Here is a 27,631-nt window from a genome sequence, read left to right as displayed (position 1 = left end):
GCAACCTCACCAACTCTTAAGACCGTGGTTTGGGAGGCCCACTCCCTTTATACAGAATATGTCACTCTGTCCTTCCATGCCTTTATTGGTGACAGCAATGGACAAGAACAATGCCAGGCCCAACACCTGGGGTGCCAAGCAGGCCCTGCAGGGCTACTGGCACATCCAGCCCCCAGCCCAACATCCAATCTACCCAGGCCATGTTCCCGAATGGGCATGTCCCCGTCTGTCCAGTTTGTATGTGTGGATCAGTCTGTCTGAGTGCCTGAGCCGTTGCCTACAGGGTCCCACCATCCTTGGCACATGGTAGGGGCTGTTGGGAACACAACGTGGCATTCCCCGGTGGACCACTGGGCCTCGGTGCTGACCATGGGAGACAGGGCCAGGGACTGGAGGTGGCAGGGGGCCAGGCACAAAGTTCACTCCAGGGCCACATCCTACAAAAGAACCAGCTGTCAGAGTGGGCTTCTCACCAGGGTGAGCAAAGCTCTGCCTTCAGGCAGCTCTAGTCTGCTAGGGTGATTTCTCTTGGCTTTAGTTTCCTCATTTGCAAAATGGGGATACCACTTCTCCTACCTCCAATGGGTAAATTATGATAATCAATGAACTGATTAATGAGTCTGTAGAAACTGGTCCAAACTGAGGGACTATTGTCACCAAACTCAATCCTGGGGGCAAAAGGAGTACCCAACTCCTCTCAGCTTACCTGGGTACAGCAGGCTGGGCGAGGTACAAGGGGAGACTGGGAAAGGTGTTAAGGGGGGGCACAGAGGCACCTACCTAGGTTGGGTGGCATCGAGAAGTCCTCCATTGGATTGTAATTGAAGAATTCATGGGGTGGAAAGGGCTGGCCTGGGAAAAAAGGGGCATCCTGGGGCAAGGGTGGGAACAAGGGAGGTGGTGAGGGCTGAGGAAGAGGATAAGGAAAAGACATGGGAGGCGGTAAAGGAGAGGGTGGGGGTGGAGGCAAGGCCAGCTGCTCCCCGAAGTCTGGGGACTGCCTATGGCTTCCCTGGAATGGATGATCCATCTCTGGCCAGTCCTCAATCCACGGGTCTAGGAATGGGATGATTGTTTTAGAAAGGCCTGAGAAGCCAGGCTGCCCTGAACTCTGGTTAGCCACACTTCCAGAGTTCTTCTCTATTCTCTCAGAGAACAGGGCTACCAGGCTGGAGTACCATGTATCTTCCACCTAGTTTTCCTCATTCCCTCACATTTTAGGCCAAGCTCAAGATATGCTCCTTTTTTCTTGCTTCACATTTCCCACTCTTCTGACTTCATTCTTCCCTCCCACACCTATTTCCTGTGCTTGCTCAATTCCTGAATCTTTAGCTTTTTCCTCTCCCCAACTCCTTCCCACAGATCAATAAATAAGCCAAATATAAAGATCCTGTTTTCCCTTCTCCCACTGGGCCCCCTTTCCTTACAAAGTTCTACAAGGACCATTTTGTCCCATTTCCATGCCCTCATCAATTGCTCACCATCTCTTTGGACCCTATTCCATGCCTTCAATGCATTTCCTACTAAAGGCAACCACTCATGGACATATTTAACCAATGGTCAACAGCCTCTGTCTTCCTTGAAAGTGCCTCTCTATCTTCACCTCCTTGTTTCTGCCATCAGTCCCTCTTTCCTGCCAATCTGAAGTGTGAGTACTGTTCTGCTTTCTTCTTCATGGTTCATACTCACGCCCTCTATTTCTTGCCTGGTATCTAAATACAAATCTCCTGTATTTCCACAGTACCTCAGACAGATCTGCCCTAATCAAACTCACCAACTCATCCTTCCACCTCAAATCAACTTTTCCATTGAATGTCCTTAATTTCTGTAGCTTCAAATTAGATTCAGAAGACCCAAGACACCACAAACTAGCCTTAAAACCTTTTCTTTGCTGGGATCAACTCTGTCATCTGTAAAACAATAGAAGTCCTAATTCACCTCCCCGATGGATGCTCCAACTCCTGGCTACTAAGTTCTGGAGATCTGCCCGCATGATATTCCCAACCCTCTGTGCCCCCCACCCTGTGCTGAGACAGTTTCTAACATAACTTATGCCTCCTATTCAACAAACACTGTCCTCTTGAAACTGTGTACAGAGTGACTGTGCTAGACCCTGGGATGAAAGAGGTGAATTGTGAACAAATGAGGCAGGAAACTAGTCTTTTGAAGACAGGATGGAGGGGAAAGGCAGACACGGAAACAATCAGCCATGATGCCCCAGGTGTGAAGAGGCAGGGACTGGGAGGCTAACAAGGAAACAAATGTTTTGCAGTGTAGAATGTTATGGCTTAGATGTGATGGGAACAGTACCCCAGAACAAGCAGGAGGGGTAGAACCCTCAGAAGCCTGTGCTAGTAATGAGTGATAGGGCCAAGGACAGTAGTTCTAAGCTGCAACCAAAGACACTGGGACCCTGAGGCTGAGATGAGCCAACAGGATCTTGTCCACTGAACCCATTCCCGTGAGAATAACCTGCATCATGTCTCTGCTCAGCAGGCTTACAGCTGACTGTTCCCCCTGGTCCTCTGACCAATGGGTTTCCTTGCCTCTGCCACACTGCCTCGACTACCCTTCCTCCATTTCTATCTTTCCATACTCCACACCTGTGCCTAGCTAAAAGTACACCCATTTTTTTCCCTGTTCACCTGTTGAGTAGAATTTTTTGACACCTGGCCTAATGCAATAACCAATGCTTGCATAAGCTCACTCATGTAAACAGGAACTACACAATTGGACTGTAAAGAACTAGACTCAGACTAAAATGTTGGTCCTATGAGCTAACCCTCCCCAGAGGATGATGAAGGCACACTCAGGAGCCATGACAGTCCTTCAGAGACCCCAACTCTCTACCTCTGTTCCGTTCCTTTCTTGAGTCCTATGTTCTGACAGCCCTACCTGCATCACTACCCAGCCTCTCTGTGGTAGGGCTCACCAGGGGGATGGTCACGCTTGGGCAGTTCCACACCCCAGGCATCAGCCACATGGGTCAGAAGCAGATGTGAGAGGTGGCGGTGTGCATGCTGGTCCCAATGGACACCGTCTCGATGGCGGTGCCGTACTGCATGCCGGAAATGAAAGTGGAGGTCCAGGACATCGAAGCAATGGTCCCCGGCCAGTGTAGCACTGTAGAAGTTGCCCTCAACTACATCCCGTCGTAGAGTGCCCGCCAGTGGCTGAAGCTGAGGGAGAAAGTGCAGCCTCTATGAGGGTCCCCTATCTATCAACTAGTTTTTCATCCCCTGTCCAGAAAGGCCCCAGTTACTTGCCTCTGGCAAAAGAAAACCCCCAGTGATGCGTTTGCCTAGGGGCATTGCCATGTTCCACACCAGCAAACAGGAGTCTGGCAACACTTGGTCCATGCGCACAAACACTCGTTCCAGGTTCTCTCGGTAGCTTTCCATTGAGCAACGGCCATACCTATTACATAATACATAGGGTGGGCAAGGAGCACAGGGGAAGAGCCATACCTCCACCTCCAACCTGTATTTACCTCTCCCCTGCCCCAACCTGGAGAGATCCCAGAGGCAGGAGTTGATGATCACCAAGTCGGGGGCAGGCCCATATGTCAGCTCCTCCAGGACGTCCTCAAGGTACTCAGAGTAAACGCGGGTGAGGAAGTAGAAGCGTACAAGGTGGTGGCCAGAACCCGAGCAGAACTGGCGGACCTCGCGATACTGTGTCCCGTTGTGCAGCTCACCCAGTTGGCCCCCAGCCACCAGCTGGTCCTGTTCAAAGCTCAGCTCCCCCTGCCCACCCCCCAACCCTGCTGGTCAGACCCATGCCAGGGAGGTGCCCTGCCAGGCCAGGGTCTGCACCCACCCACCACTGGCATAGCTGCAAAGCCTCCCTCACCTTGGCTTTCAACTGGGCAGCTGTGAGCAGTGAGTCTTTCTGGAGCAGAAGCACCAGGTCCTTATACACAGCTCTCTGGACTGCAGGGAGACAGTGATTCCCAAGGCTGAGGCAGACCTTGCCCCATCCCAGCTCTTCCCAAGTCTAAGCCTCCCATCTTCCCAGGGCTGGGCTGCCCAACACCAGCTCCATGAAATATTCACTTAGGTGCAGGAAAAAAGGGAAGATTTAAAAGCCCTGGCATTGCCTGTTCTTTCTATTTGTGCCCCTCTCTGTCAAAGTAGAATATTTGACCCTAGATCACCTGGCAAAGTCAAATTGGTCAAGTCCCCCAGGAGACACATGATACAGCCCATAGCTCCTTTTGGGGAGATTATGGGAGACTGTGAGGGAGAGAAAAATGCTAAGCAAGGATGGGCAAAAAGTGCACAAGTTACATGTCAAGACACCTGTGGAAGATGTGTAGGGAATTAAAAAGAGGGGGCATCTATTTAACTAGAACAGACTAGGGGGCAGAGAGACCTGAGATGGAGGCAAAAGGTGCAAACATAGAAACAGGTTTCAGATGCAGGTTTGGGACGCGTCATTTTAGAGGGGGCACTCACTGGAGTCCCCCAAGATGACCACGAACTTGTTGTGTAGCAGCTGCTGGACTTCTGAGGCCTGGAAGTGGACCATGGCGCTTCGCAGCGGGCGGTGCGGCACCTCGTTTTCCAGACAGAAGACCATGCCGCCACCGACAACGACGGGCTGCAGAGAGAGGCCACTAAGCCGCTCGCGGGCGGGGACATGGAGCAGGTCGGCCCCAGGGCCCGCCCTGGGATAAACGAGGCCTGCGCCAGCCCCTCCCAGGCTGCTCGGAGCTACAGAGAGGCGGCTGCGGCGGCAGAGGGGAGCCCATGGCAGCGCCGGCCTTGGTTAAACTCCGTGCGGGAGGCGGCGGTCGCCGGGCCTGCAGGCCTCCAGGGCACTGTGGCGCTTCCCGCGCGGCGGCGCCGCCCTGCGCCCCGCCACGTGCCCGCTGCCCCGCGCATGCGCGCGCGCCCGCTCGCGCCAATTACCGAATCCCGGGGCTCCGCGCAGTTCACCGGAGAGTAGTGCGAGACCGCGCACTGCGCGCCTGGCCCGCAGCGGGCTCCAGGTCTAGCCTCATGTTCCCGCGCCCCGGGAGGCCAATCGGTTCTGCAAAGCCCCCGCCCTGCAGAGCCCTTGCGCCCTGGTTAGCTGTCGGTGCGCAGCCCGACGCCCAGCGCTCTCCATGCGTGCGTCGCGGTGGCCCCCGACGGCGCCTCGGGCTTCGGCGCCCCAGGCGGCGTCGCTCACAGCTCCCACTTCCGGTCACCCATGTCACCCCTGCGCACCCTCAACGCCCGAGGGGATAGAAAAGCGGGCAGGGTCAGCTGCTAAGGGGCCCAGGAGCCAGGGTCGGGCCCACCCGGACGGGCGGGAAGCCCGCTGCGGGCTGGGGGCACGGCGACGGCCGACAGCAGCTGCCCACAGTGGTGATGGCCGCAGAGGCGGCCTCGTCACGTGACCCGGACGGGCGGAAGCGGAAGTGCCGGCCTGGAGCCCGCGCTAGGTGGCTGTCCTAACATTGCCCAGCCGCTGTCTGCACTAGCCATGGACTGCTACACGGCGAACTGGAACCCGCTCGGGGACTCTGCCTTTTACCGGTGAGCCGCCCCGCCCTCCCGCCTACAGCCCGGCTTACCTCGCTCGCCCGCCCGCCGGCTCGGGTCTCCGGGTAGAGCCGGCGGCGTTCGCCCCTGTCACTATGGGCGCTGGGGTCCGCCCCGCGCCGGCTCTCCCTGTCAGTCAGGGACTTAATGCACAGCTGCCTCTGGGTAGGGAGCCGGGCCTGCTTCAGAGAAACGACCGAGATGAGCGGTTGCCACTCTCAAGTTTAGGTCTGTCAGCCTCCGGAAGGATGCTCAGATCTCGTTGAAGGAGGCCGCCCGCGGTGACAGCGAGTACCCAGTCTCCTGCCGGAAAGTGCTGCTGAAGTCAGACCACAGGGGCGCTCGGAGGGGGGCGGGATCGCACGGCGGGCGGGGTGTCTGTACTGACCAAGTCAGGGAGAAGGGGGCGAGTTGTCAGTGAATCCTGGAACAGCGCAAGTGAGGACCCCCTGGACCGGGGTAGCCTTCCCGCAGGAGTCCTAAACCAGGGATTTTCATTAACTTGTAAACCTATTACATCGTTAACCTGATCAGGATTTTTCAACAACTTTCCTTTGTATACTAAAATACAGTCTATGTGTATGTCGGCCCCTATTTGTGTCTTCAACCTCATCTGTTGTTCTCTTATCCAAAGCTTGTGTTCCAGCTGCACAGAATTTCAGGGCCCCAACACACAGTGATATTTTATGACTTTCTATGTTTGTATCAGCCTACAGTTCTTTCTGTGGGCATTGCCATTTCCCTCTTTAACTCACTGAAGAATTCTTGCTCATCTTTCAGGACTTAGTTCAAGAGTTCTTTCTAGAACCTTCCTTCGCCCTCTCCCGATTGAAATCCTTTAGGCTTCACAGGGCCTGGTGCTAAGATCTATTATGTGTGATACAGTAGGGCAATATTTGTGTGAGTTCCTTCTGCTAAACAAAGCCCTTTGAGGGCTGATATCATGTTTCTTGCATTTCTTTATCTCCAGTGCATGTTTAGAAGTGTCTTCCGTGTAACAACTTTCCAATTAAATTTTTAAGGAATAATTTTAGAGTTGGGAATATAAATCAATGGAAGAGCCCTTGCCTTTAGGGAGACCCTGGATTTGATCCCCAGCACTGGGGGGTGGGGGGAAGATATCATATGAATTACAATTAATGATCGCAAAGACATTGCATCAGGATAATTTTTCAATAGAAGATATTCATTTCTGCTGATGGTATTCTTACTCATGTATTCAAACTTTTAAATGTAATTTTTGATTTGCAACATGATACACTTCCTAATTAAATGCCTTGTAACAATTTTTAGAGATCTGTTGCATTCATGATAATTCTCATGAATTATCATGAAATATGCCTATACAATATGAAAAAATTGCAAAAGTTTACTTAAAATCAGTAGGAAATACTAATGATTTTATGTGTTTCAGTAGAGAAGAGATACCAGCTGACAAAGTTAGCATATCATTTAGTGTTCACTCACCACCTAGTTAACACAGCATTCACTTTTTAAAATATTAATTTGTAGTACTTCTGAAAAATACATATTGCCTGCCCAGGTCTGTTGAATCAAAGATGAAAGACAATGTCCTCATTACCACTGAGCTCCTTTTAGACCACTAAAGTTTTTTTTTAACAAATCTGAGTCTTGAGTGCATACCATTGACCTGGAGCTGGTTGGCCAATCTACCCTTACCTGTTCTGTACTGTCAGAAAGGATTAAGGGTCTTAGTCTTGCTGTGGAGAACATGTTCTAAGTTGCTAACAGATATTTAAATTTTCTTATCCAGGAGACACTATCCTGAGTACTTGTGTGTTGATTTGCTTAATCTTAACAACTGCATAATGTAGGCATCATGATTAGCCCCATCCTATAGATGAAGAAGCTGAGGGTCACAGAGGCCAGGTTACAGTAGACCAGGTTATGTAGCTAGTAAGTGGTAGAAACAGGATTTAGACCCAAATGGTCTAGTTCTAGACTCTGTGCTAAAGCATAAGAATTGTTTTTTTAAAAAAACAGGAAAATATAAGAACATGTTCTAGTTTCAGTAGTGAAAATGCTTTAAGTGCAGGTTCTTTATTTTCTTCATATTTGTACAATCCTAGGACATATTTGTATTCTAGAGTGAATTGAATGATAAGCAGGTGGGAGACATTGCATTTTGAGTCCTACTGGCAGGACAGGATTCTTCTGCACTAGAGGTAGTATTCTGGAAATTCTGAAATTGGGGAAGGCAAAGAGAGAAAATGGTGACCAGGTCTTATGGGACTCTAAATGTAGACTTTTTTAGTTCTGGGAATTGAATCCAGGAGGCATTGAGCCATATCCCCAGTCCTTTTTTTTTATGTTTTATTTTGAGACAGGGTCTCACTAAGTTGCTTAGGGCCTTACTAGATTACTGAAGCTGTCTTTGAACTTGCAATCCTCCTGCCTCAGCCTCCTGAGTTGCTGGGATTACAGGCAGCATCACTATGCCTGGCAGAAGTCTAGCCATTTTTATCCTAAAAATACAACTTGAGCTATTGCCATTATTTAATTTGACCCAGCCTTTGCTAGTTTGAACTTGTATTGACCAATACAACAGACATGTACTCTTCCTGTTCTCATAGGGCTAACAGTCACAGGGCAAGGCCATTAATAACCATTAGGTATTTGTTTGGTCTTAGTCACTATGAAGGATAATCACTGAGGTGTAGGAGCACATACCTTAAGAGAGCATATAAACTGGGTATGGTGGCACACATCTGTAATCCCAAATACTCGGGAGGCTGAATCAGGAGGATTGCAAGTTTGAGGCAAGTCTCAGTAACTTAGTGAGACATGTCTCAAAATAAAAAGGTCTGGGAACATAGCTAAGTGGTATTGTCCCTGGATTTAATTCCAATATAAAAAATGAGAGAGATGTAGAGAGTGATTGCGCACACATAACAGATTGGGAGTGGGGGAAGATAAAGACTTTTCAAAAAAATATTTCTTTTTTAGTTTTAGGTGGATACAATATCTTTATTTTATTTTTATGTGGTGCTGAGGATTGAACCCAGTGCCTCACATGTGCTGGGCGAGCACTCTACCACTTGAACCACAACTCCAGCCCCCAAGAAGACTTTTTTAAAAGAAAGAATAATGTCCCATCCAAGAGATAAGTAGACTTAAGTGCAGGGGGAGGGTTAAAGAAGAGCATATACAAAGGTCCTGAGGTAGGAAGGTCTGAAACACTCCCAGTGACCTAAAAAGCCAGTGGGATTGGAGTGCTACAGGCAACAGGCAAGACAAAAGCTGAGGTTGATGTCGTTCTTTTAGGAGTCTCACTCTACAGGAACTTATAGACCATCTTATTTGAAAAACATGATAAATTTAAATTAAGGAAAAGATTAACATGAACGGATTTGCACCACATGGGGATTGTTGTGTGTTTTAAGTTCTTTCTGGAGGCAGAAGATGGAACTAATGGAAGAACGGAAGCAAAAGAGACTGAGTAAGGAGCCTAGGGAGAAGTTGTGGGTGGTGAGCATTGGGTTAGTGATGGTAGGTGTGGAAGTGGCCTGAGCAATTTAGTAGGTGAAACAGAAGGAGGTTGTAATGACTGCACTTGGGAGGGAGGAGGAAAAACAAGGAATCAAGGATGACTTTGAGTTTTGGCTTCAAATCATGAAAAAGGAAAAGTGAGTTTGGCAGAGAAGAGAGTGAGCACATTGACTTTCAAGCTCTTCAGAAACATTCTTATGGTAAAAGAAAGGATTATGAATCCCTGATGTTCTTAGAAGAGAGGAAGACTATTTTAGTACTAGTGTTTTTGTTTTGCTTTTTTTTTTGCTAATATAAACAAATATTTTAAAAATTGTGCTAAATACACATAATATAAATTTATCGTCCTATTTTTGAATGTGTTCAGTATGGTTAAGTATATTCACAGTGTTGTACCACCAATTTTCAAAATCTTTTCATCTTGTAAAACTGAAATTCTGTACCCGTTAATGGCAGCTCCTCACTTTCCCCTCTCCCCAGCCAGTGACAACCATCATTCTATTTTCTGTCTCTATGAATTTGATTGCTCTAAGTACCTAATAGTAAGCAGAATCATATAACATTTGTCTTTTTGTGACTGGCTTACATAATGTCTTCAAGGTTTATTGCCATTATAGCATGTCATAATTTCCTTCTTCTTTTTTAATATTTTGTATTGGGGATTGAATCAAGGGGTGCTTTACTACTGAGCTACATCCCCAGCCCTTTTTATTTTTTATTTTGAGACAGAGTCTTGCTGAGTTGCTGAGGCTGGCCTTCAATTTATGATTCTCCTGCCTCAGTCTCCCAGGTTGCTGGGGTTACAGATCTGTGCTACCACACCTGGCATTTAGTCATATTTTAAGGCTAAATAATATCCCATCATATGTATATAACCATAATTTGCTTTTCAGTTCTTCAGTCAAGAGGCACTTGGGTTGTTCTCACCTCTTGGCTATTGAGAACAATGCTGGCATAAACATGGTGTACAAATACCTTTTTAGTAGGGCTAGAGTTGTAACTCAGTGATACAGTGCATGCTTAGCATGCATAAGGCCCTGGGTTGGGTCCTTAGTACCCAACAACAACAAAACCTTTTTGAGTCAGCTTGGAAGAATGGGATTTCAGGGGTGACAATGGGTTCTCTTTAGGGACTAGGGATTTGGGGATTATTGGGTTTTCTTAAATCAAGATCTGATGTGCTTCTCTCTCCCCAGAGCTTTGATACTCCAGCCTGTTTCACAAAGGGGCTCTTGTCACATCATGGTGCACCATGATGCTCCAGCAGTTCAACTGCATTGCCATAGGGATTTCTTTACTGTTTCTTACAGGAGCTAGAATTGAGGCTGCCAGGACAGTGGGTATAATAGTTTTCTAATGTAAGAATCCAGGGTTCATTTCTGCTGCTCAGAAGATTTCCATTTCTGAGACCTGGAAATGGAGGAGAAAGATGTAGCTGGCCTTTCCGTTTGAGGGTACAGCTTGTCCTCACCCTTAGGCTTTTCTTCACTCTCCCCTTCCACATCCACAGCATCCTTGCATCACAGCTTGAGTCACCTCACTGAGAAGCCTAGAGTAGCTTGAAGACTTTGAGAGGTGATTTGCCTTGTTGCTCTTTGCTCCCTGACCCTTTCTTCTGTACCTCTTTCAGGGCTCCTTTATGCCTGGCTCTGCCTCTTTCATACTTGGTCTATTATTGCCAGTTTCTTAGACCACATCCAATTGGAGGTTTTGGCCCATGGCTTCTGGAGATCCCAACTTTTGCCAACTTTCAGGGTGACTTAAATGGCCACTGTCTTCACAGTGATTTTATCCACTTCAGCCACTCTCTCCCCGAGTCCTGCTCAACCCTGGTGCTCATCCAAAAGTGCTCTACCTCAGAAGTGTTAAATTCACAGCCTCCTCTTGGACCATAGACTCCTGTCCGCATGGATACTCTGAAACCTCCTGGTTCACCTGCCCTTTAACCTCAGTGGGTCCCCATCCACAGAGCTCTCTTTTGTCTTGGTGTCCACATGCAGAGCCCCTTCTATAGATGTTTCCTTCCCTGTCCGGCTAGCTGGACAGCCATGGGCAGTCACTTCTTTTTCTTGCCTTTTCCCTAACAATTTTGTTCCTTTGCCCTTTGGTTGCACTTGATTGGCACAGGACCACCTCCTTGTGCACCAGTCTCTCACCATCTCTACCTGCACCTGGCTGCAGGGTCACCCAACAGCTAGGTTGGGACTACTACAGTTCTGCTGCCACAGCTTTAGCTTGATGGAGTCATTCTACACTCACTCACCTCAGGGCTCTACTTGTAAATGATTACACTATGAAAACTTGTGAGTAATTAAAATACTTGGGGAATATTAAAAATTGAAGTCTCCTTGCTACCCCCTCCCAATAGCTGACTTCATCTCATGCTTCCCAGAGAACTGGAAGTTATGGCATGGAAGCCTAGGCTTCCCCTTCCCCTGCTCTTTCCTAACCAAAGGAAAGGTGCCCCTGTTCAGCCACATCCCTGGCTCCCTGCCTTCTTAGACATCATGTGCCAATCCCCTGTCCTCACTTAGCCACAGTGTTTCTCCAGCTATCGTCCAGGGCCCCTTGCATCAAGATCACCTGAGATGTTAGCTACGTGCAGGTTCCTAGGGCAGATGGCCATAGAATCTGGGGTGAGTCATAGGAATTTGATCTATATTTTCAAGGCTACAGCTCTGTGTTGTTTTCCACCATCTCTGTCCCAGTGTTCCCTGCTAGATTCAAGCATACTTAAATCTCCCATCCTAATATTTTGAATAAACTTTCCTAACCTATAGGTCCTTCCTCACCCCTCTTTCTCTCCCTGCATCCCGCTGAAGTCCTGAAGACCCCATCTGTACTTACTTCCCTTTTCTCTCTTCTCACTGACCAATTACTCTGGCCTGAACACCATGTTCTCAGTGATATTCTTCACTGCAGTTAACATACCCCAGTCTTCATCTGAGCTTAAATCTAGAGCATCGTTCAGGGATGACCAGTGGGAAACAAGAAGCAGCCCTTGTGGGCACAAATGGGTTACTGGTGAGCCACAGCCGGTGGCTAGTCTCGAAGTTGAAGCAGCACTGGAAGCATTCAGAGCTGCAGGTAGGTAGACCCCCATCCCGGCCAACACTGTGAGGTCATCAAGGGATTGTGTATTCTGGGCACATTATTGGGGCAGAGAACCACCAGGTGTCCACAAACCCACAGTGCCCACAGACCTCGGAGCTGCTGGAAGCAGCAGGAGAGCCCTTTTCTCCTGCAGTGCCCTTTTGGCGCCCTCTATCGAGAAAGCTTAACATTTAGCTCACTTCAGATCAAGTACTGAAAGGTGAATTTGGAGCAGAGAGGCAATAACTTGATAACTGGCCCATTTGACTTCTTAGCTTTCTCAGGAAGCCTTCTGCACACCTATGAATTCCTTTACAATAACAAAACAATCATTTCTGGCTTAATAAGATACTATTATTCTTTCAAGTAGAACTATTCTTTCACAAACATCATAAGAACAATCATAAGTTATTATCCATTATTGTATCCATTAGTTCTCACATTGAGTCCCACTGAAAATATTCTGTTACTTAAAAACTAAATTGTTCTGGGTAAAGTGGCATACACCTATAATCCCAGTGACTCTGGAGGCTGAGTCAGGAGGATTGCAAATTGAGACCAGCCCTAAGCTTGCTCAAAATAAAAATAAAAATAAAATTGATCTCAGAAGTAGAAAGAGTTGAGGTTGTTGCTCAGTGATTAAGTGCCCCTGGGTTTAATCCCTGATACCAAAAAAAAAAAAAAAAAAAAAAATCCCCCCAAAACTAAATTGTAATGTTAACCTCTAGTAGTTTGTATATAAAATAAAAAGGGAAGTAGAAGATAATGGCTAGTATATAAATATAAGCACATTGATGTAATAAGCATAGAGAAAATAGGGAAAAACGATTCCAGTCTTCATTTCTATAATTGCTCACGAGGTCATAGTTGATATCTGTAGCTTCCTTCTTCAGCTGCCCACCCCCTACTTTACCTTGCCCTCAGCCAGAACCTCCATTGCTCTAGTTGTTTACCTCGTGGAGTCATCCAAGCCTTCATTCCTCACCCAGTTTATTTTTGTTTTTTGTTACTGAAGTTTTTTATTGAGCTTTACTGTTGGGTATGGAAACACTAAGAGCTCCCCGCAGGACTCCCTGGATTTCAGGCAGTCCTTCTTGCCTCCATTATGTAGCAACAACTTGATTTTACTCTTTGTAATCAGAACAATCATTTTACCTAGTAAATCAACCTCATATTTTATTCCACTGTTGACTCAGTGGCATAGGACCCCAAAATGGCAAGATGATACTCTTTATCTTCTAATTCAATAAATCCATCATTGTGTTTCATTCTCCTCTTGGAGACTCAGCTCTTTAAGCCATTAGATCTCAAAGTTCTGGGACTGGAAGCAACATTTTTATAAGATGGTTATTAGGTGTGATAGTGAAAGGAGCCACTTCCACTTCTACCCCTGGATTCCAGGTCCCATGTATTCTGTCTATGGGGAAGGTAATACCTAATAGTCTCTGATTCACAGCATAAGCTGCATCCTAAAAGACAGACCCTCATCTTTTTAAAGGGTGCTGGCTCCCAATTGGGTTTGCAACTGATTCAAAAAATTTTGGCCAGCCCTTTGTGATGGGATATATGGTAAAACCAGTTGGTTCCATGGCCCCAAGCCCACTGTTGCACTTTCCTTGCTGTGGAATGAAGTTCTTGATTAGATGCAGTGCTTTGCAGAATGCCATAAGGGTGAATAAAGCATTCTGTGAATCTACAGATGGTGGGTGCTGGCAAACACATTAGAGACAAGAAAGGCAAATCTGATTTGTCCTTCCATAATGGAAGAAGCCCAGTGTAATCAACTTGCAGGCTGGCCTCCTGAGAATGGTGCCAAACTGGGGCCCTATATTAGGCACTCACTCAGGATTGTTAATCTGGTCAGCCTTAGATAGGGAAGCTTCCAAGACCTCTACCTCAAGTAGAAAATAAATAAAAAATAAAACATAAAATTTAATTGTGTGGGTTGCTGAATTATAACAGTGGAATTCAACAACAAGCCATTTCTCACGTGTAGGTTAAGGCATTGATTAAAACAATGGATCCTGAAACCTGAACAGGGACATTTGACCCAGAGGAAACTGACAATCTTAGAACCCCAGTCACTCCAAGCCTCCCTTAGCAGTAAAAGTAGTTTGCCTTCCCATCTCTGTAGAGATTAGCCTTCCTTGGCTTGAAAACCCAATGATTACCTTATTCAAGAATGGCAGACTCGGAAGGAGAAGGCTTTCTCCAGACTGGCACACCATTTGTGCCAGCGTCATTTTCTCTTTGTAAATGTTCATGTGAACTCATAATAATCCATCCCATACCAGAGTCCTTGTAGTCATCATTAATGCCACATGTTTAAATATGGAAGGCATTCCCAAAGCATGTGCTTCAGTTGGCACCTCATCAGAGTAAACTGCAGGCTTGGTTAATTGTGATGCCACAGCATACGATAGGTTTCTGTCATCCATTTCCCTTTCGCAAAGAGCTCAACACCAAACCAATTCCCAAATTCCCTCTTTAGGTGTTTTTCTCCTGGGGCCATTCCCTATACCAGGTCTGTATCTATCTGGATCCAGCCAGAAGATTTAAATTGGAAAAGTTAATATAAAGAATTAGTAATCTATAACATATAAGTATATATAAAATGTATAAGGAAATCTTATATGGTATCTTAGGGATGAGGGAGAGTACCCAAGAATGGCAAACTTTGGAGGAGAAGCCTCTCTCTAGACTGGGGTTCAGACCTTGTTGGAGAAAATATATTTGCAGCCCACTGGATGTCAGTATGCTGGTTGTACCAGACTAGAGCTGACTTATAGTATTGGGCAAGCAAGAGGTAACTCTCTAAGGTGCAAGGGGTAGGGGATGCAGGGAAACCATAGCTGGAAGCCCCAGAATGTGCATGTGCAACCAGAGGTGGGTTCCTGTGTCTGGACTACATGGCATCCATAGGTAAAGATGTACAATTGTGCAAATGGAAAATGTGATAGGGTACAAGTGAGGCACAGCTGGTCACTACCAGGCGTCTTGGTATGCAGAGGAATCTGCTGCTTATCATGGGAAGGAAGTCCAAGGTGGGGTGTCTTCAGAGAGCCAGGAGTTGATCTAGGCATGGTTTTCCAGATGCATAAGGGGGCCCTAACACCACTAGGTGTCCTCACACCCTGCCTGCTGGCCTATTCATGGCTTTCCGGCACTCTTCTACTGGGAAAGCTTAACATTGTGTTCACTGTATGGTTGAAAATTTTGAGAGTGCTGCCCATTATCATAGTACATTATGAAGGGTGAATTTGGAACTGAAAGGCAATCAATTGATAACTGGCATGATAGCTCTATGTAAATATATATTTTTATCAGACTTTTCACCCAATGATTTAAAAAAAATTTTTTTTAGTTGTTGATAGACCTTTATTTTTTATTTATTTATACACGGTGCTGAGAAGCAAACCCAGTGCCTCACACTACCGCTGAGCCATAGCCCCAGCCCCACACCCAATGATTTTAGTAACAAAATGTCAAAAGAAATGCATATGGGTTATAAAATTCAATATTTCAGAAATTAATAAAATATTTAGTACAAAAATAAACATTCCTTCTGTATGTCACTCCGTTTATCACCTTTCCAAGAGATAACTGCTTTTTTTGGCTTTGTTTGGAAGCCTCTGAGCATTTTTCTATATATTTGTACACAAACATGTTTATATTTTAATGTGTTTGTCAAAAACAGATACTCAGTTTTTTAATTACATAAATGTAAGCCCAACTGCCGTAGTCTGGCTGCAGCAAAATAAGGGGGGGGTGTGGCAAGCAACTTGTGTAGATTGATACAGCAGGAGTAGGAGCCATTTATTGTAGGACAACAGAGGTATTTATACATTCCACACAGCTTATCTAATTAACATAAACTAGATACAGCAGTCAACCAATAAGAAATCTCCACACTTAATGGCTCGCTGGCTCCACCTCATAAAACACTCCCTCTGGCATTTTGCCAGACGCCATCCAGACTTGTTTACAGACTCTAACATTTTCCAGGCGCCATCCTGACTTGTTTACAGACTCTAACAGTCAACGTTGAGCTGCAGCTTATCCATTTTACTTACCACTTTGTATCTCAGAGATAAGTTGACATCACTAATGACAGGTCACCTTAATGATGGCTACATAGCATTCCCCAGAATGGGTGGGCCTAATATTGTTTATTTAACTAGTCTAATTTTGATGAACTTTTAAAAAATATATTTTTTAGTGTTGATGGATCTTTATTTTATTCATTTATTTATATGCAGTGCTGAGAATTGAACCCAGTGCTTCACACATGTGAGGCAAGCACTCTACCACTGAGCCACAACCCCGGCCCTGTTTTGATGAATTTTTAAAGAGAGTTTGCAAGGTTTAGGCTAAGTCAAAGGATATTTGCATTTTAAAAGTCAAATAGATAGTACTTCATTTTCTTCTGTAAGAGCCAATCCATTTATACTTGAGTGTTCATTTCCCACATCTTCAATAGTACTAGATTTTTTATTTGTTTCTTGTTTTGTTTTTTTCCAATCAGATGACCAAAACATAAAAATAATTTGGAGCACACCTGTAATTCCAGCTACTTGGAGACTGAGGCAGGAGGATGGCAGGTTTGAGCGCAGCTTGGGCAATTTAGTGAGACACTGTCTCAAAAAGAGCTGTGGATGTAACTCGTTGGTAAAGCAATCCTGGGTCCAATCCCCAGTACTGGAAAAAAAAAAAAAGAGTAAATAAAAAGTAAAAAGACTGGGTCTGTGTAGCTCAGTGGCAGAACACTAGCCTAGCATGTGTGAAGCACTGGGTTCAATCCTTAGCACCAAATAAAAATAAACAAAGAAAATAAAGGCTGTCCATCTACAACTATTAAAAAAAAATGAAAACTTGGGCCTGGGGTCGTGGCTCAGTGGTAGAGCGCTCGCCTAGCACTTGTGAGGCACTGAGTTCAAGCCTCAGCACCATATAAGATAAATAAATAAAATAAAGGTTAAAAAATTTTTTTTTAAAGTGAAAACTTAAAAAATTCTTTACCTAGTAATTAGATATGTCTTCATATCCTTTGACCATTTCTTTAGTGTGTTGTTTCTTTTTCTATTGATTTGTAAAGGAGGCCTTTTTTCTTCATACTAATCCTTTGTTATAAAACTTACACATCTTTTCATAGAGGTCATTAGGCTTTTATTTTATGTGCTAAATTTTTTTTTTAAATTTCACTTATTTATTTATTTATTTTAAAGAGAGAGAGAGAGAATTCTTTAATATTCATTTTCTAGTTTTCGGCAGACACAACATCTTTGTTTTATATGTGGTGCTGAGGATCGAACCCGGGCCGCACGCATGCCAGGGGAGCGTGCTACCGCTTGAGCCACATCCCCAGGCCACTGATTTATTTTTAGGTGGTGCTGAGGATCGAACCCAGGGTCTAGCACGTGCAAGGCGAGTGCTCTACCTCTAAGCCACAACTCTGGCTCATATACTAAATTTTAATATACAAATTTAAAATTTTTATGTCATAAATCTGTCATTCTTGATAGTTTCTGAGTTGTGTCTTGTTCTGAAAGACCTTTCCATAGCTCAACATTATAAAAGTATCAGCCTAGATTTTTTCAAATTCCTTATGTTCAGTTTTTATTTTTAGTTAAATTGTTTGTGTGTTGATTTTATGGTGTTGGGGATCAAACTCAGCCTTATGCATACTAGGTAAGCACCTACCACAGAGCTACACCTCCAAACCTTTTATGTTTAATTTTTAAATATTTTCACATAAAGCAGTATGATAGAACTCCTGACCATTTTTCTTTTAGTATAATTTTTATTTTTAAAAATTAACTGAAGCCTTTTGAGAAAATTATTCCTTTTTCCATGTATCATACACATTTTTTTCCTCTTGACATATGTCTTTCTACTTTGTTTTAAAAAATGTATAAAGGTTTTCTAATGTTAATTATTTAATAAATAACTGTAAATGTGACTCTTGGTAGGGGGTTGCTGAGGGTGGAACCTGGGACCTTGAGCATGCTAGGCAGGCTCTCTTGTTATTGTGTTTTTTTCAAAATAAATCAAAGTTCTGTTACTATCCCTGGCCTTATTTAACAATTCTGCCCCTCCCTACAAGTAACCATTCATAAGAGATTGTTGTCTTTCCACCATTTCTTAGAAGCAAATGAATGTATGTTATTTTTACTTTTTAAATTTTATTTTTAACCCATTTTTTAATTTTTCCTTGTGACTTGTAGATTTTATATCATTGCTTAGAAATTGCTATGGTGGCACATGCCTGCAACCCCGCAACTCTGGAGGCTGAGGCAGGACGATGGCAAGTTTGAGGCCAGACTGGACAACTTAGTGAGATACTATCTCAAAAATAAAACATAGAAAAGGGCTGGGGATGTAGCTCAGGGGTAAAGTAACCTGGGTTCAATCCCCAGCACTAAATAAATAATAAATTATTGCTACTTTGAGATAGTACAAATATTGAAGATCTTTTTTTCTTATATGGCATTTTTTTTAACATTTAAATCTTGAAATCCATCTGGAAGATATATTATCGTAAAGATTAAGTAACGAAATAACATTATTGAGAATCTTCCCATATGGTTTCATTTCAAATATCAATTTGTACCATTTTGAAATGCTATCTTTTTTATATGCTCAATTCCCAGGTTCTTTTCTGGATTCTGCTCTCTTACATTGATCTATTTATTTTTTCCTATGCCAAAACAATAGTTTTTTTTTTCTTTTTTTTCACATCAGGCAGGAAATGTGCCATGTTGCAACAAGTTTAGAGGGAGTTATACCTCACACAGTGGCATGAACAACCATGCTTATGAGCTGGAAAGGATCCTAAACAATAGTTTTAATTAACTTAAGTTTATATAGTGTGCTTGAAATTTGGCATGTATCTGTTCTCATATTTTCAAAATGTTTTAAAATATTTTCTGGTATTTTCCTTCAGATGATCCTCCACATCATGAACTTTAGAACCAGTTTATGCATCTTCCACACCAAAAAAAAAAAAAAAAAATTGTGAGGAAGGATTTTATCAGAATTCCTATGCATTTATAAAACATTTTAGAAAATTTCTCCATGTCTTTTATACCTTTGAGGAAACTTCTGTGTGATTTTGCAAAAATTTTCTTTAGTTTTATTCTTGGGTATCTTGAAATTGTATTTCTATGATTTTTAAAAGTTATATTTCTCTGTCTTTCTCTTTCTCTTCTGTAGTGAGAGAGAGAATCCAGGCCTCGCACATGTGAGTCAAGCACTCCACCACTGAACCACATTCCCACCTTCAAATGTTACATTTCAAATGAGTCTTGCTATGGTATAAAAAGTGTCTTTCTCTAGAAAATGGATTGATTTTTGTTGATCACCCTGTTGAGCTATCTTATGTTCCATAGGCTGCTTTGGACTTTTAAAGTAGATTGTCATATTATGTGCAAATACAGGTTGAGTATTCTTATCCAAAGTTTGGGACAAGAGGCATTTCAGATTTCAGAGTTCTTTGGATCTTAGCATATTTGTATGGATATAACAGTTGAGCATCCCTAATCTGGAAATCCAGAAACCCCAAATGCTCCAAAATCTGAAACAATGCTCAGAATGTTCCAGATTTTAAAGCATTTTGGATTATGGGATTGTGGGCACTCAACCTATAGTAATAATCTTACTCTACCCATTTTTTTCCTTAATTATTTTGTCTGGAACTCAAAGATATATGTCAAATGGTAAGTAATGGTGAGCATCTTCCTTATCATTAATGGGAAGGCTGCTGAAATGATACTAGCCAAAATGCCCTCCTTAAATACTGTCTCTCTTGACATCCTGGAATAGTGCCCATTCTTTCTTTGTCCTTTGTCCCTTTTACCTACCTCCAAATATCAACGGCATGCTTCAAGTTACCTACTCCAACTTATTCAACACACACTTGGTGATCCATGCACATCTCAGATTGCAGTCATCTCATGCCTGCTCATGATTTTCTTACCTCCAATAAGCCATGCATTCACAAATTGTCATCAATTCAGAACCCTCTCACCAGCCCAATCTCACAGAAGAGCTCCCCTTGGATTTCTTTGATGCTCTGGGACAGTTCATCATCACTCAGCATAGCTGGACCCATAGTATAAATCTCACAGCCTGATTCATTGTTAAGAACCAGAAATAGAATAAAGATTCCTTCCCCTGAGAGACTTTCTCTGAGGGTCTTATTTCCCACCTCACCCTAGTCCTGTCTCAGTTTGTGCCTTGGATATTAGCCATGAAACCTGCCTCAGGAGCTCTTACCAATCATGGATACTAGCCCCCAAAGTCACATCCTTCCTTTTTAATACCCTCTGCTCCCTCCTCTGTTGTTCCTAGGCAGGCATGTAGTCAATTTTTAGTCGTTATTCCTGTCTCTGCCTCTACTTTGTGAGGGAACTCTCCTTCCCCATGAAGGACAAATGGGGACTTTAAGGGTTCCTCTAGGGCTTATTCTATCCAGATGCAGGGTCGTGAGGAAGTTAATATCTGCTCATCTCTGTGGACAGGAAATATGAACTGTACAGCATGGACTGGGACCTGAAAGAGGAACTCAGGGACTGCCTGGTGGCTGCTGCACCCTATGGGGGCCCCATTGGTAAGTTGTCCTTCCCCTATTGCGTGCTCTGGGATCCTGGAATGAACTTGATTCCTGAGGGCCTTGCTGTCAGGTGGTTCTTTGTCAACTTACTCTGTTAAAATGCTTTTAGTTTTGGTTCTCCTAAGGTCTGCCTCACGGGTAGGTCTGAGACCCTGGTCCATGAGGTCTGCATGGGGCCTGAGAGTCTAGGACAGAAATCTCTTTTGAAATCACAGCGCTGCTGAGGAACCCCTGGAGGAAGGAGAAAGCTGCCAGCGTGCGACCAGTACTTGAGATTTACTCTGCTTCCGGTATGCCTCTGGCCAGCCTACTGGTGAGCATTCCAGACTGTCCCTGGGTCTGTAGGCTGGGCAGGGCTTCCTTATTCCAAGGATAGCCTCAGGAGTCTCTCTTTGCAGTGGAAGAGTGGACCTGTGGTGTCCCTGGGCTGGTCAGCTGAGGAGGAGTTGCTTTGTGTGCAGGAAGACGGTGCAGTGCTGGTTTATGGGCTTCATGGTGACTTCCGAAGACACTTCAGCATGGGCAATGTAAGGGGCCACAGGGGGCTGGGAAAGAGGATGGGGTTTATGACCCTGTGGTTCCCTCAACCCATGGTCCTTTTCCCCAGGAGGTGCTCCAGAACCGGGTTCTGGATGCCCGGATCTTTCACACTGAATTTGGTTCTGGGGTGGCCATCCTCACGGGGGCCCATCGTTTTACCCTCAGTGCCAATGTGGGCGATCTCAAACTCCGCCGGATGCCAGAGGTACCAGGTAAGCCCTGAGAAAGATCCTTAGCACCACAGATGTGCCTCCAGACTGTGGGACCAGCTGAGGGCTCTATTCATCATGAGGTTGTCCCCTTCCCTGGTTGCAGGTCTACAAAGTGCACCCTCATGCTGGACCACACTCTGCCAGGACCGAGTAGCACACATTCTCCTGGCTGTGGGGCCTGATCTTTACCTCCTGGACCATGCAACCTGCTCTGCAGTGGTGAGTGCCTGAATGAGAATGAAATGGAGGGGCGAGGGAGGCAGGGGAAAGGCTCTGAGAAGTGTCCATCTGGTATTCTACTCCGCCCTGCTCCAGACGCCTCCTGGCCTGGCCCCAGGAGTGAGCAGCTTCCTGCAGATGGCTGTCTCCTTCACCTACCGACACCTGGCGCTTTTCACAGACACAGGCTATATCTGGATGGGGACAGCATCACTCAAGGTGTTTTCCTAGAATAACAGGGGATACTATACTTGTCCAATGAAAATTCGTTGGGGGGTAGGGGAGGGACTTTTCAATCAGACTGGTGACTGCTGGGATAGGGCCATGACATCCCTGCACCCTTTCAGGAGAAGCTGTGTGAATTCAACTGCAACATCCGGGCACCCCCGAAGCAGATGGTCTGGTAAGAATAGGGGTGTTATTTGGGGATGGGAGTGAAACATGTTTCTGGGGACACCTTGAATCATCCTGTCTACTGGCCAAACCAAGTAGAACTTATAGATCTTCTATTTGGCCAGTGAACACTTGAAGGAACCATTGTCCTGGTGGGCTTCAGCTGCCATGGGGAGCTGTTGATACAGGGGTGAGAGGGAAGCAGATAGGTCATCCTGTGGCCAAAAGAATAGAATAAGGGCACAGTCTTGTGCAGGGCTGAACCAGGGCAAAGGGATGCAGCAGTGATGTGGGAGATTGGCTGTGGGTCTGCTGTCCTAGAAGTGTCCCAGACTTGTGTGTATGGTGCTGTCAACAGGTGCAGTCGTCCTCGCAGCAAGGAAAGGGCTGTCGTGGTGGCCTGGGAGAGGCTGCTAATGGTGGTGGGTGATGCACCTGAGAGCATTCAGTATCCTTGAAGGGCTGCCTTGTGGTGTGGGATGGGGGAGGGAGGTCACTGATCCCACCCTAACTTTAGAGACACTCTTGGAAACCTTAACCAAGCTCAGGTTTGTGCTTGATGAGGATTCCTACCTGGTACCTGAACTTGATGGGGTCCGCATCTTCTCCCGCAGCACCCATGAGTTTCTACATGAGGTTCCAGGTGAGGTCCCCACAAGGGTATCATGTAACCCGGGGCAGTGGCTCCTCAACATCCCAGTTACCCTAGGCCAGTGGCCCAAAGGAGGATCTGGGTATTGAGGCAAGACTGAAGGTTTTCTTGCCCTATCTGCACTCACTGACTCCCTCCCACAGTGGCCAGTGAGGAGATCTTCAAAATTGCCTCGATGGCCCCTGGAGCACTACTGTTGGAGGCCCAGAAGGAGTATGAGGTAAATCTGTGAACTTCTTCTCAGGCCCTAAGATGGGAAGAAGTCCCTTCTTCCTGTCCCCTGACTGGTCCAGCCCTCTGCCCCTGTATGGGCATGTGTGGGCACAGCCAGGTGCCACCTATCAAGAGAGGGTTTCAGATGCCTGTATCAGCAGCTCAGGAGGCTGAAGCAGGAGGATTACAAGTTCAAAGCCAGCCTCAGCAACCTAGTGAGGCCTAAGCAACTTAGGTGGGACCCTGTCTCAAAATAAAATTTAAAATAATATTTTAAAGAATAGGACTAGGGATGTGGCTCAGTGGTTAAGTGTTCCTGGGTTCAATCCTCAGTGCCGAGGACGAATAAAAAGAGGGCTTCAGGGAGAACACTGGTGGACTGCTTGGGAATTCAAGTAACATGGGTGTTTCACCACATGGTAATGGAAAAGGATAGGGTGTCTTTGCTGTCTCCAACTAGGCATAAGTCAGCACTACTGTTAGAAGTTGTCAAGGCCTCCCAGAGGCAACTGTGAGCCAACATGGGATGATCTCAGGTATACTGAACAGAGTGAGAGAGTTCAGGCTCCAGCCTATGCAGGCCCTACAAACCAGCCCATTTGAACTATAGTCCAGAGGGGCTAAGGGCCAATGTGGGGTGTTCTCTGTCATTTTGCTACATCACCGAACCTTTCCCTGCAGAAAGAAAGCCAGAAAGCAGATGAGTACCTACGAGAAATCCAGGAGCTGGGGCAGCTGACTCAGGCCGTGCAGCAGTGCATTGAGGCTGCAGGACACGAACACCGACCAGACATGCAGAAGAGTCTGCTCAGGGTTGGGCTGGAGAGGGTTCTGGGAATGAGGGGATGCTGGGAAGGAGGTGAACTGGTTTTTGCAGTAGAGAAAGCTTTCTTCCATTGCCCTCTGGCTCTTCTCAGGCGGCTTCGTTTGGGAAGTGTTTCCTTGACAGATTTCCACCTGATAGTTTCGTGCACATGTGTCAGGACCTGCGTGTGCTCAATGCTGTCCGGGACTACCACATTGGGATTCCCCTCACCTATAGCCAGTATCCTCAAGCATGGAGGGAGGGTATTTATAGCTGGGGGTGACTGGGGAAGGGGCTGGAGATGTGGTCTGCAGGTACTTGGCAAACAGGACTTATCTCCATCTGGATCCTTAACCAAGGAAAATACAGATATAAGCAGCTCACCATCCAGGTGCTGCTGGACAGGTATAGAAAGCCCAGGGGTGCTATAGGAGGGCTGTAAGTGGGGGGGGCATTATGACCTTGGGTAGAGTCTTATGGTCATTGTATTTGACACATCTTAAGATTTTGGAGGCCTGAGGCACAGGCTGGGGCTTCTCTGCCCCCTTTCTCTCTCACCCTCCTTGTCTGCCAGGCTTGTATTGCGGAGGCTATATCCCCTGGCCATCCAGATATGTGAGTACCTGCGTCTTCCAGAAGTACAGGGCGTCAGCAGGATCCTGGCCCACTGGGCCTGCTACAAGGCAAGGATGTGGGACCCAAGGGCATTTAGGTGATTTCAGGCCCTGGTGAAAAATGTGGAATGAGGGGGTAAGGGTCTGATCAAGGCCCTGTGGGGCTGGGAGATAAGGAGTGACATATAGATGTGTATGACACCATCCCCCATACACCTTGCAGGTGCAGCAGAAAGATGTATCAGATGAGGATGTTGCACGGGCCATTAATCAGAAGCTGGGGGACACGCCTGGTGTCTCGTACTCTGACATTGCTGCGCGGGCCTATGGCTGTGGCCGCACAGAGCTGGCCATCAAGGTGTGGGTGCCCAGCCCTCTCCAGATTCTGTGATATGAATGTTCAAGGCCCCTATGCCAGCTCTTCTCTGCCTTCCTCCCCACCCTGCAGCTGCTGGAATATGAGCCACGCTCAGGGGAGCAAGTGCCCCTTCTCCTAAAGATGAAGAGGAGTAAATTAGCACTGAGCAAGGCCATCGAGAGTGGGGACACTGACCTGGGTGAGCAGGGTTTGGGTGAGAAGCAGACTGGGTCATCTGGGCTGAGGAGGGCCAAGGGTAGAGTTCCCAGCCTATCTTATTATTCCTACAGTGTTCACAGTATTGCTGCACCTGAAGAACGAGCTGAACCGAGGAGACTTTTTCATGACCCTCCGGAACCAGCCCATGGCCCTGAGTTTATACCGACAGGTGTGTGTGGTGGGCAGGTAGCAGGATGGAGTTGCCTGAGCCCTTGAGTTGGCATTGCTAACTGATGTCCTGCCCTCTGCCCAGTTCTGCAAGCATCAGGAGCTAGAGACGCTGAAGGACCTTTACAATCAAGATGACAATCACCAGGAGCTGGGCAGCTTTCACATTCAAGCCAGCTATGCTACAGGAGAGGTCTGAGGTCCATGGAGTGGGTGGAGCCCATGAGCTGGGGCTATTAGTCTGGTGCCTTTTCCGGGAATGTAGGCTTTAGCATTTGGTTCACATTCCATCCAACATCCTCACTGTTGAAGGGAGAGTTTGAGAAAAGGTGTGGCCAGAATGGGGGCTGGTTCCAAAGGAGCTAGTAATCCCTCTAGGACACCAGAGTGGTACCCCTAGTGGGTAAGGCTGACCTTGGTGACCCTGGGCACAGGGACTGGGGAGCTGTCACCTGGGTGGGAGGGCCAAAGTCCTTTGCATTGTGAACTCAGTCTCCCTTTGTCTTTGTAGCGTATTGAGGGACGCGTAGCAGCTCTGCAGACAGCAGCTGATGCCTTCTACAAGGCCAAGAATGAGTTTGCAGCCAAGGTTTGGCTTACCCTTTTCTAAGAGCTGCCTGGCCTCCCGTCTTGCTCTTGTCTGTCTCATCCCCGACCTGCCTCATCCTGGTCCCCAGGCTACAGAGGATCAAATGCGGCTCCTACGACTACAGAGGCGCCTAGAAGATGAGTTGGGGGGCCAGTTTCTAGACCTGTCTCTACATGACACGGTCACTACCCTCATCCTCAACGGCCATAACAAACGTGCAGAACAACTGGCCCGTGATTTCCGCATCCCTGACAAGAGGTATATAGGGACCTGGGCAGCACGTGGACAACCTGCCTTTTCTGCAAAACCTCTAAGCCCAGCTTTCCGCAGGCTTTGGTGGCTAAAGCTGACTGCCCTGGCAGATTTGGAAGACTGGGAGGAACTGGAAAAGTTTTCTAAGAGCAAGAAATCACCCATCGGTTACCTGGTAAGTCAGGGGTACTCCTTCCAGCCCCGCAGTAGCGAGGGTAGTCCTGGGCAGGGAGACAGGTAGGATGACTTATTCAGGCACCTATTCTGCTGCCCATGTATTAGCCCATGTGTGGGCAGATAGCATCCACAGTGTTGAGTGCACTGGAGGATGGGCTGGAGTCTGTCTGCAAAGGGAGGTGTAAAGTGAGCTGCTTTCCCCCAAAGAGCCAGCAGGAACAACATGTGCCTAGGCTTTCCTGCTTGAGTTGGGGAAACGGGGGTCTGAAAAGGTGCACCTGTTGGGTAGGGGAAGATATCACGTCACAGGGTTTTGTTTCCTGTGGCAGGGGTTCAAAGGTGTGGCGGGCAAATTTGATAATGGCAACCATGAGAGAAAACAAGACCTGAGAGGGCAAGTGGCAGCAAATGCCTGTCGTCAAGTGGGTAGTGGTTGATGGTGGAGGAGGAGCACGAAAATAATAGATTTCAAGATTCTAACAGGTCTTTGGTTTAGTTTTTTTTCTGCCCCAAGCATGTTGAGATCACAACTGTCTTGCCATTGTTGGGACTGGTATATAAAATACATATGGACAGTGTATCCATTGGGCTTTGCTCAGAAGAGAACACAGGCTATCCTTTGTCTTACCTCTCAACCCCTTCCCTCTCCTGTGAAGCCCTTTGTGGAAATCTGCATGAAACAACACAACAAATATGAGGCCAAGAAGTACGCTTCCCGAGTGGGTCCTGAGCAAAAGGTCAAGGCTTTGCTTCTCGTTGGGTGCGTTGAATCAGGGCCCTGTGAGTGTGAGGTGGCTGAAAAGAGGCAGGGTTGGTGCCCTTGGGCAGTCCCAATACCATCTCCCCTTCTGCTCCAACCATAGGGATGTGGCTCAGGCTGCAGATGTGGCCATCGAGCACCGGAACGAGGCTGAGCTGAGCCTTGTATTGTCCCACTGCACTGGAGCCACAGATGGAGCCACAGCTGACAAGATTCAACGAGCCAGAGCACAAGCCCAGAAGAAGTGAGGAGCACTCCCTTCAGGGGGTTCTTCCCCTAGACCCTGGACTTGGCAGAAGGAGTACTTTATCCAGCTCCTTCCCCAGAGCAAAGCTGAGGAAGGGGCCGGAGAGGAGGGGACTCTCATTGTAAATAAAGATGGGACACTTTAGAATGCTTGTCTTATGCAGTCCAGCCTAAGAAAAGCAAGTCTGAGGCAGAACCATCTAGACATTGCAGCAGAACTCCATGCATTTGATGGTGTTAGCACTGGAGGTAGGGTTTTTACAAGAGGGCCCTGTCTATCTCCATATAGTTATCAAGGAAAGTTCTATCAGGCTCACAGACCTGAGAAAGATTATGGGGATAAATAGCACAAAACTCAGTAAGAATCACACTGAAAAACACTATGTGCTTGTGCACACACTCAGGAGAACCATGTTAAACATTGTGCCATTATTATTTCATTTGTTTCTCATGACAGTCTTGTGAGATA

The 27,631-nt window shown here is 46.3% G+C and overlaps 2 protein-coding genes and 1 pseudogene across 2 annotated transcripts; 1 reads left to right on the top strand and 2 right to left on the bottom strand.

The window, feature by feature from the left end:
* Window positions 1-64: 64 nt before the first annotated feature.
* On the bottom strand, window positions 65-5,374 carry Pced1a (PC-esterase domain containing 1A). Its single transcript, XM_076851625.2, has 8 exons — window positions 4,914-5,374; window positions 4,458-4,602; window positions 3,853-3,932; window positions 3,508-3,746; window positions 3,267-3,417; window positions 2,933-3,179; window positions 781-1,056; window positions 65-437 (listed from the first exon to the last, which is right to left on the bottom strand). Exons 2-8 carry the CDS (start codon window positions 4,579-4,581, stop codon window positions 190-192), a joined length of 1,365 nt encoding a protein of 454 aa, XP_076707740.1. The 5' UTR covers window positions 4,582-4,602; window positions 4,914-5,374; the 3' UTR covers window positions 65-189.
* Window positions 5,374-27,310, top strand: Vps16 (VPS16 core subunit of CORVET and HOPS complexes). The gene is made up of 24 exons (XM_076851627.2): window positions 5,374-5,525; window positions 20,654-20,742; window positions 20,961-21,058; window positions 21,144-21,272; window positions 21,353-21,497; window positions 21,601-21,716; window positions 21,813-21,935; window positions 22,064-22,119; window positions 22,468-22,557; window positions 22,658-22,752; window positions 22,905-22,981; window positions 23,656-23,787; window positions 23,892-24,019; window positions 24,149-24,184; window positions 24,354-24,462; window positions 24,617-24,751; window positions 24,842-24,950; window positions 25,042-25,139; window positions 25,224-25,331; window positions 25,650-25,727; window positions 25,816-25,985; window positions 26,058-26,154; window positions 26,813-26,916; window positions 27,020-27,310. Exons 1-24 carry the CDS (start codon window positions 5,473-5,475, stop codon window positions 27,162-27,164), a joined length of 2,520 nt encoding a protein of 839 aa, XP_076707742.1. The 5' UTR covers window positions 5,374-5,472; the 3' UTR covers window positions 27,165-27,310.
* Window positions 18,870-18,964, bottom strand: LOC143396193 (small nucleolar RNA U13; annotated as a pseudogene).
* Window positions 27,311-27,631: the final 321 nt, after the last annotated feature.

The sequence above is a fragment of the Callospermophilus lateralis genome, chromosome 3 (genome assembly GCF_048772815.1).
Source record: "Callospermophilus lateralis isolate mCalLat2 chromosome 3, mCalLat2.hap1, whole genome shotgun sequence".
Taxonomy (NCBI): domain Eukaryota; kingdom Metazoa; phylum Chordata; class Mammalia; order Rodentia; family Sciuridae; genus Callospermophilus; species Callospermophilus lateralis.
This window is presented reverse-complemented; position numbering and strand designations above follow the sequence as displayed.

Bases quoted from the DNA above. Each gene is read 5' to 3' on its own strand.
- Pced1a (XM_076851625.2), bottom strand. From the start codon at position 4,581: ATGGTCTTCTGTCTGGAAAACGAGGTGCCGCACCGCCCGCTGCGAAGC. The intron at 3,180-3,266 runs GCAAGTAACTGG...TTTCTCCCTCAG, and splicing joins GGGGTTTTCTTTTGCCAGAG to CTTCAGCCACTGGCGGGCAC. The intron at 438-780 runs GTAGGTGCCTCT...GTTCTTTTGTAG, and splicing joins CTCGATGCCACCCAACCTAG to GATGTGGCCCTGGAGTGAAC.
- Vps16 (XM_076851627.2), top strand. From the start codon at position 5,473: ATGGACTGCTACACGGCGAACTGGAACCCGCTCGGGGACTCTGCCTTT. The intron at 21,936-22,063 runs GTGTTTTCCTAG...GCACCCTTTCAG, and splicing joins TGGGGACAGCATCACTCAAG to GAGAAGCTGTGTGAATTCAA. The intron at 25,332-25,649 runs GTCTGAGGTCCA...TTGTCTTTGTAG, and splicing joins CCAGCTATGCTACAGGAGAG to CGTATTGAGGGACGCGTAGC.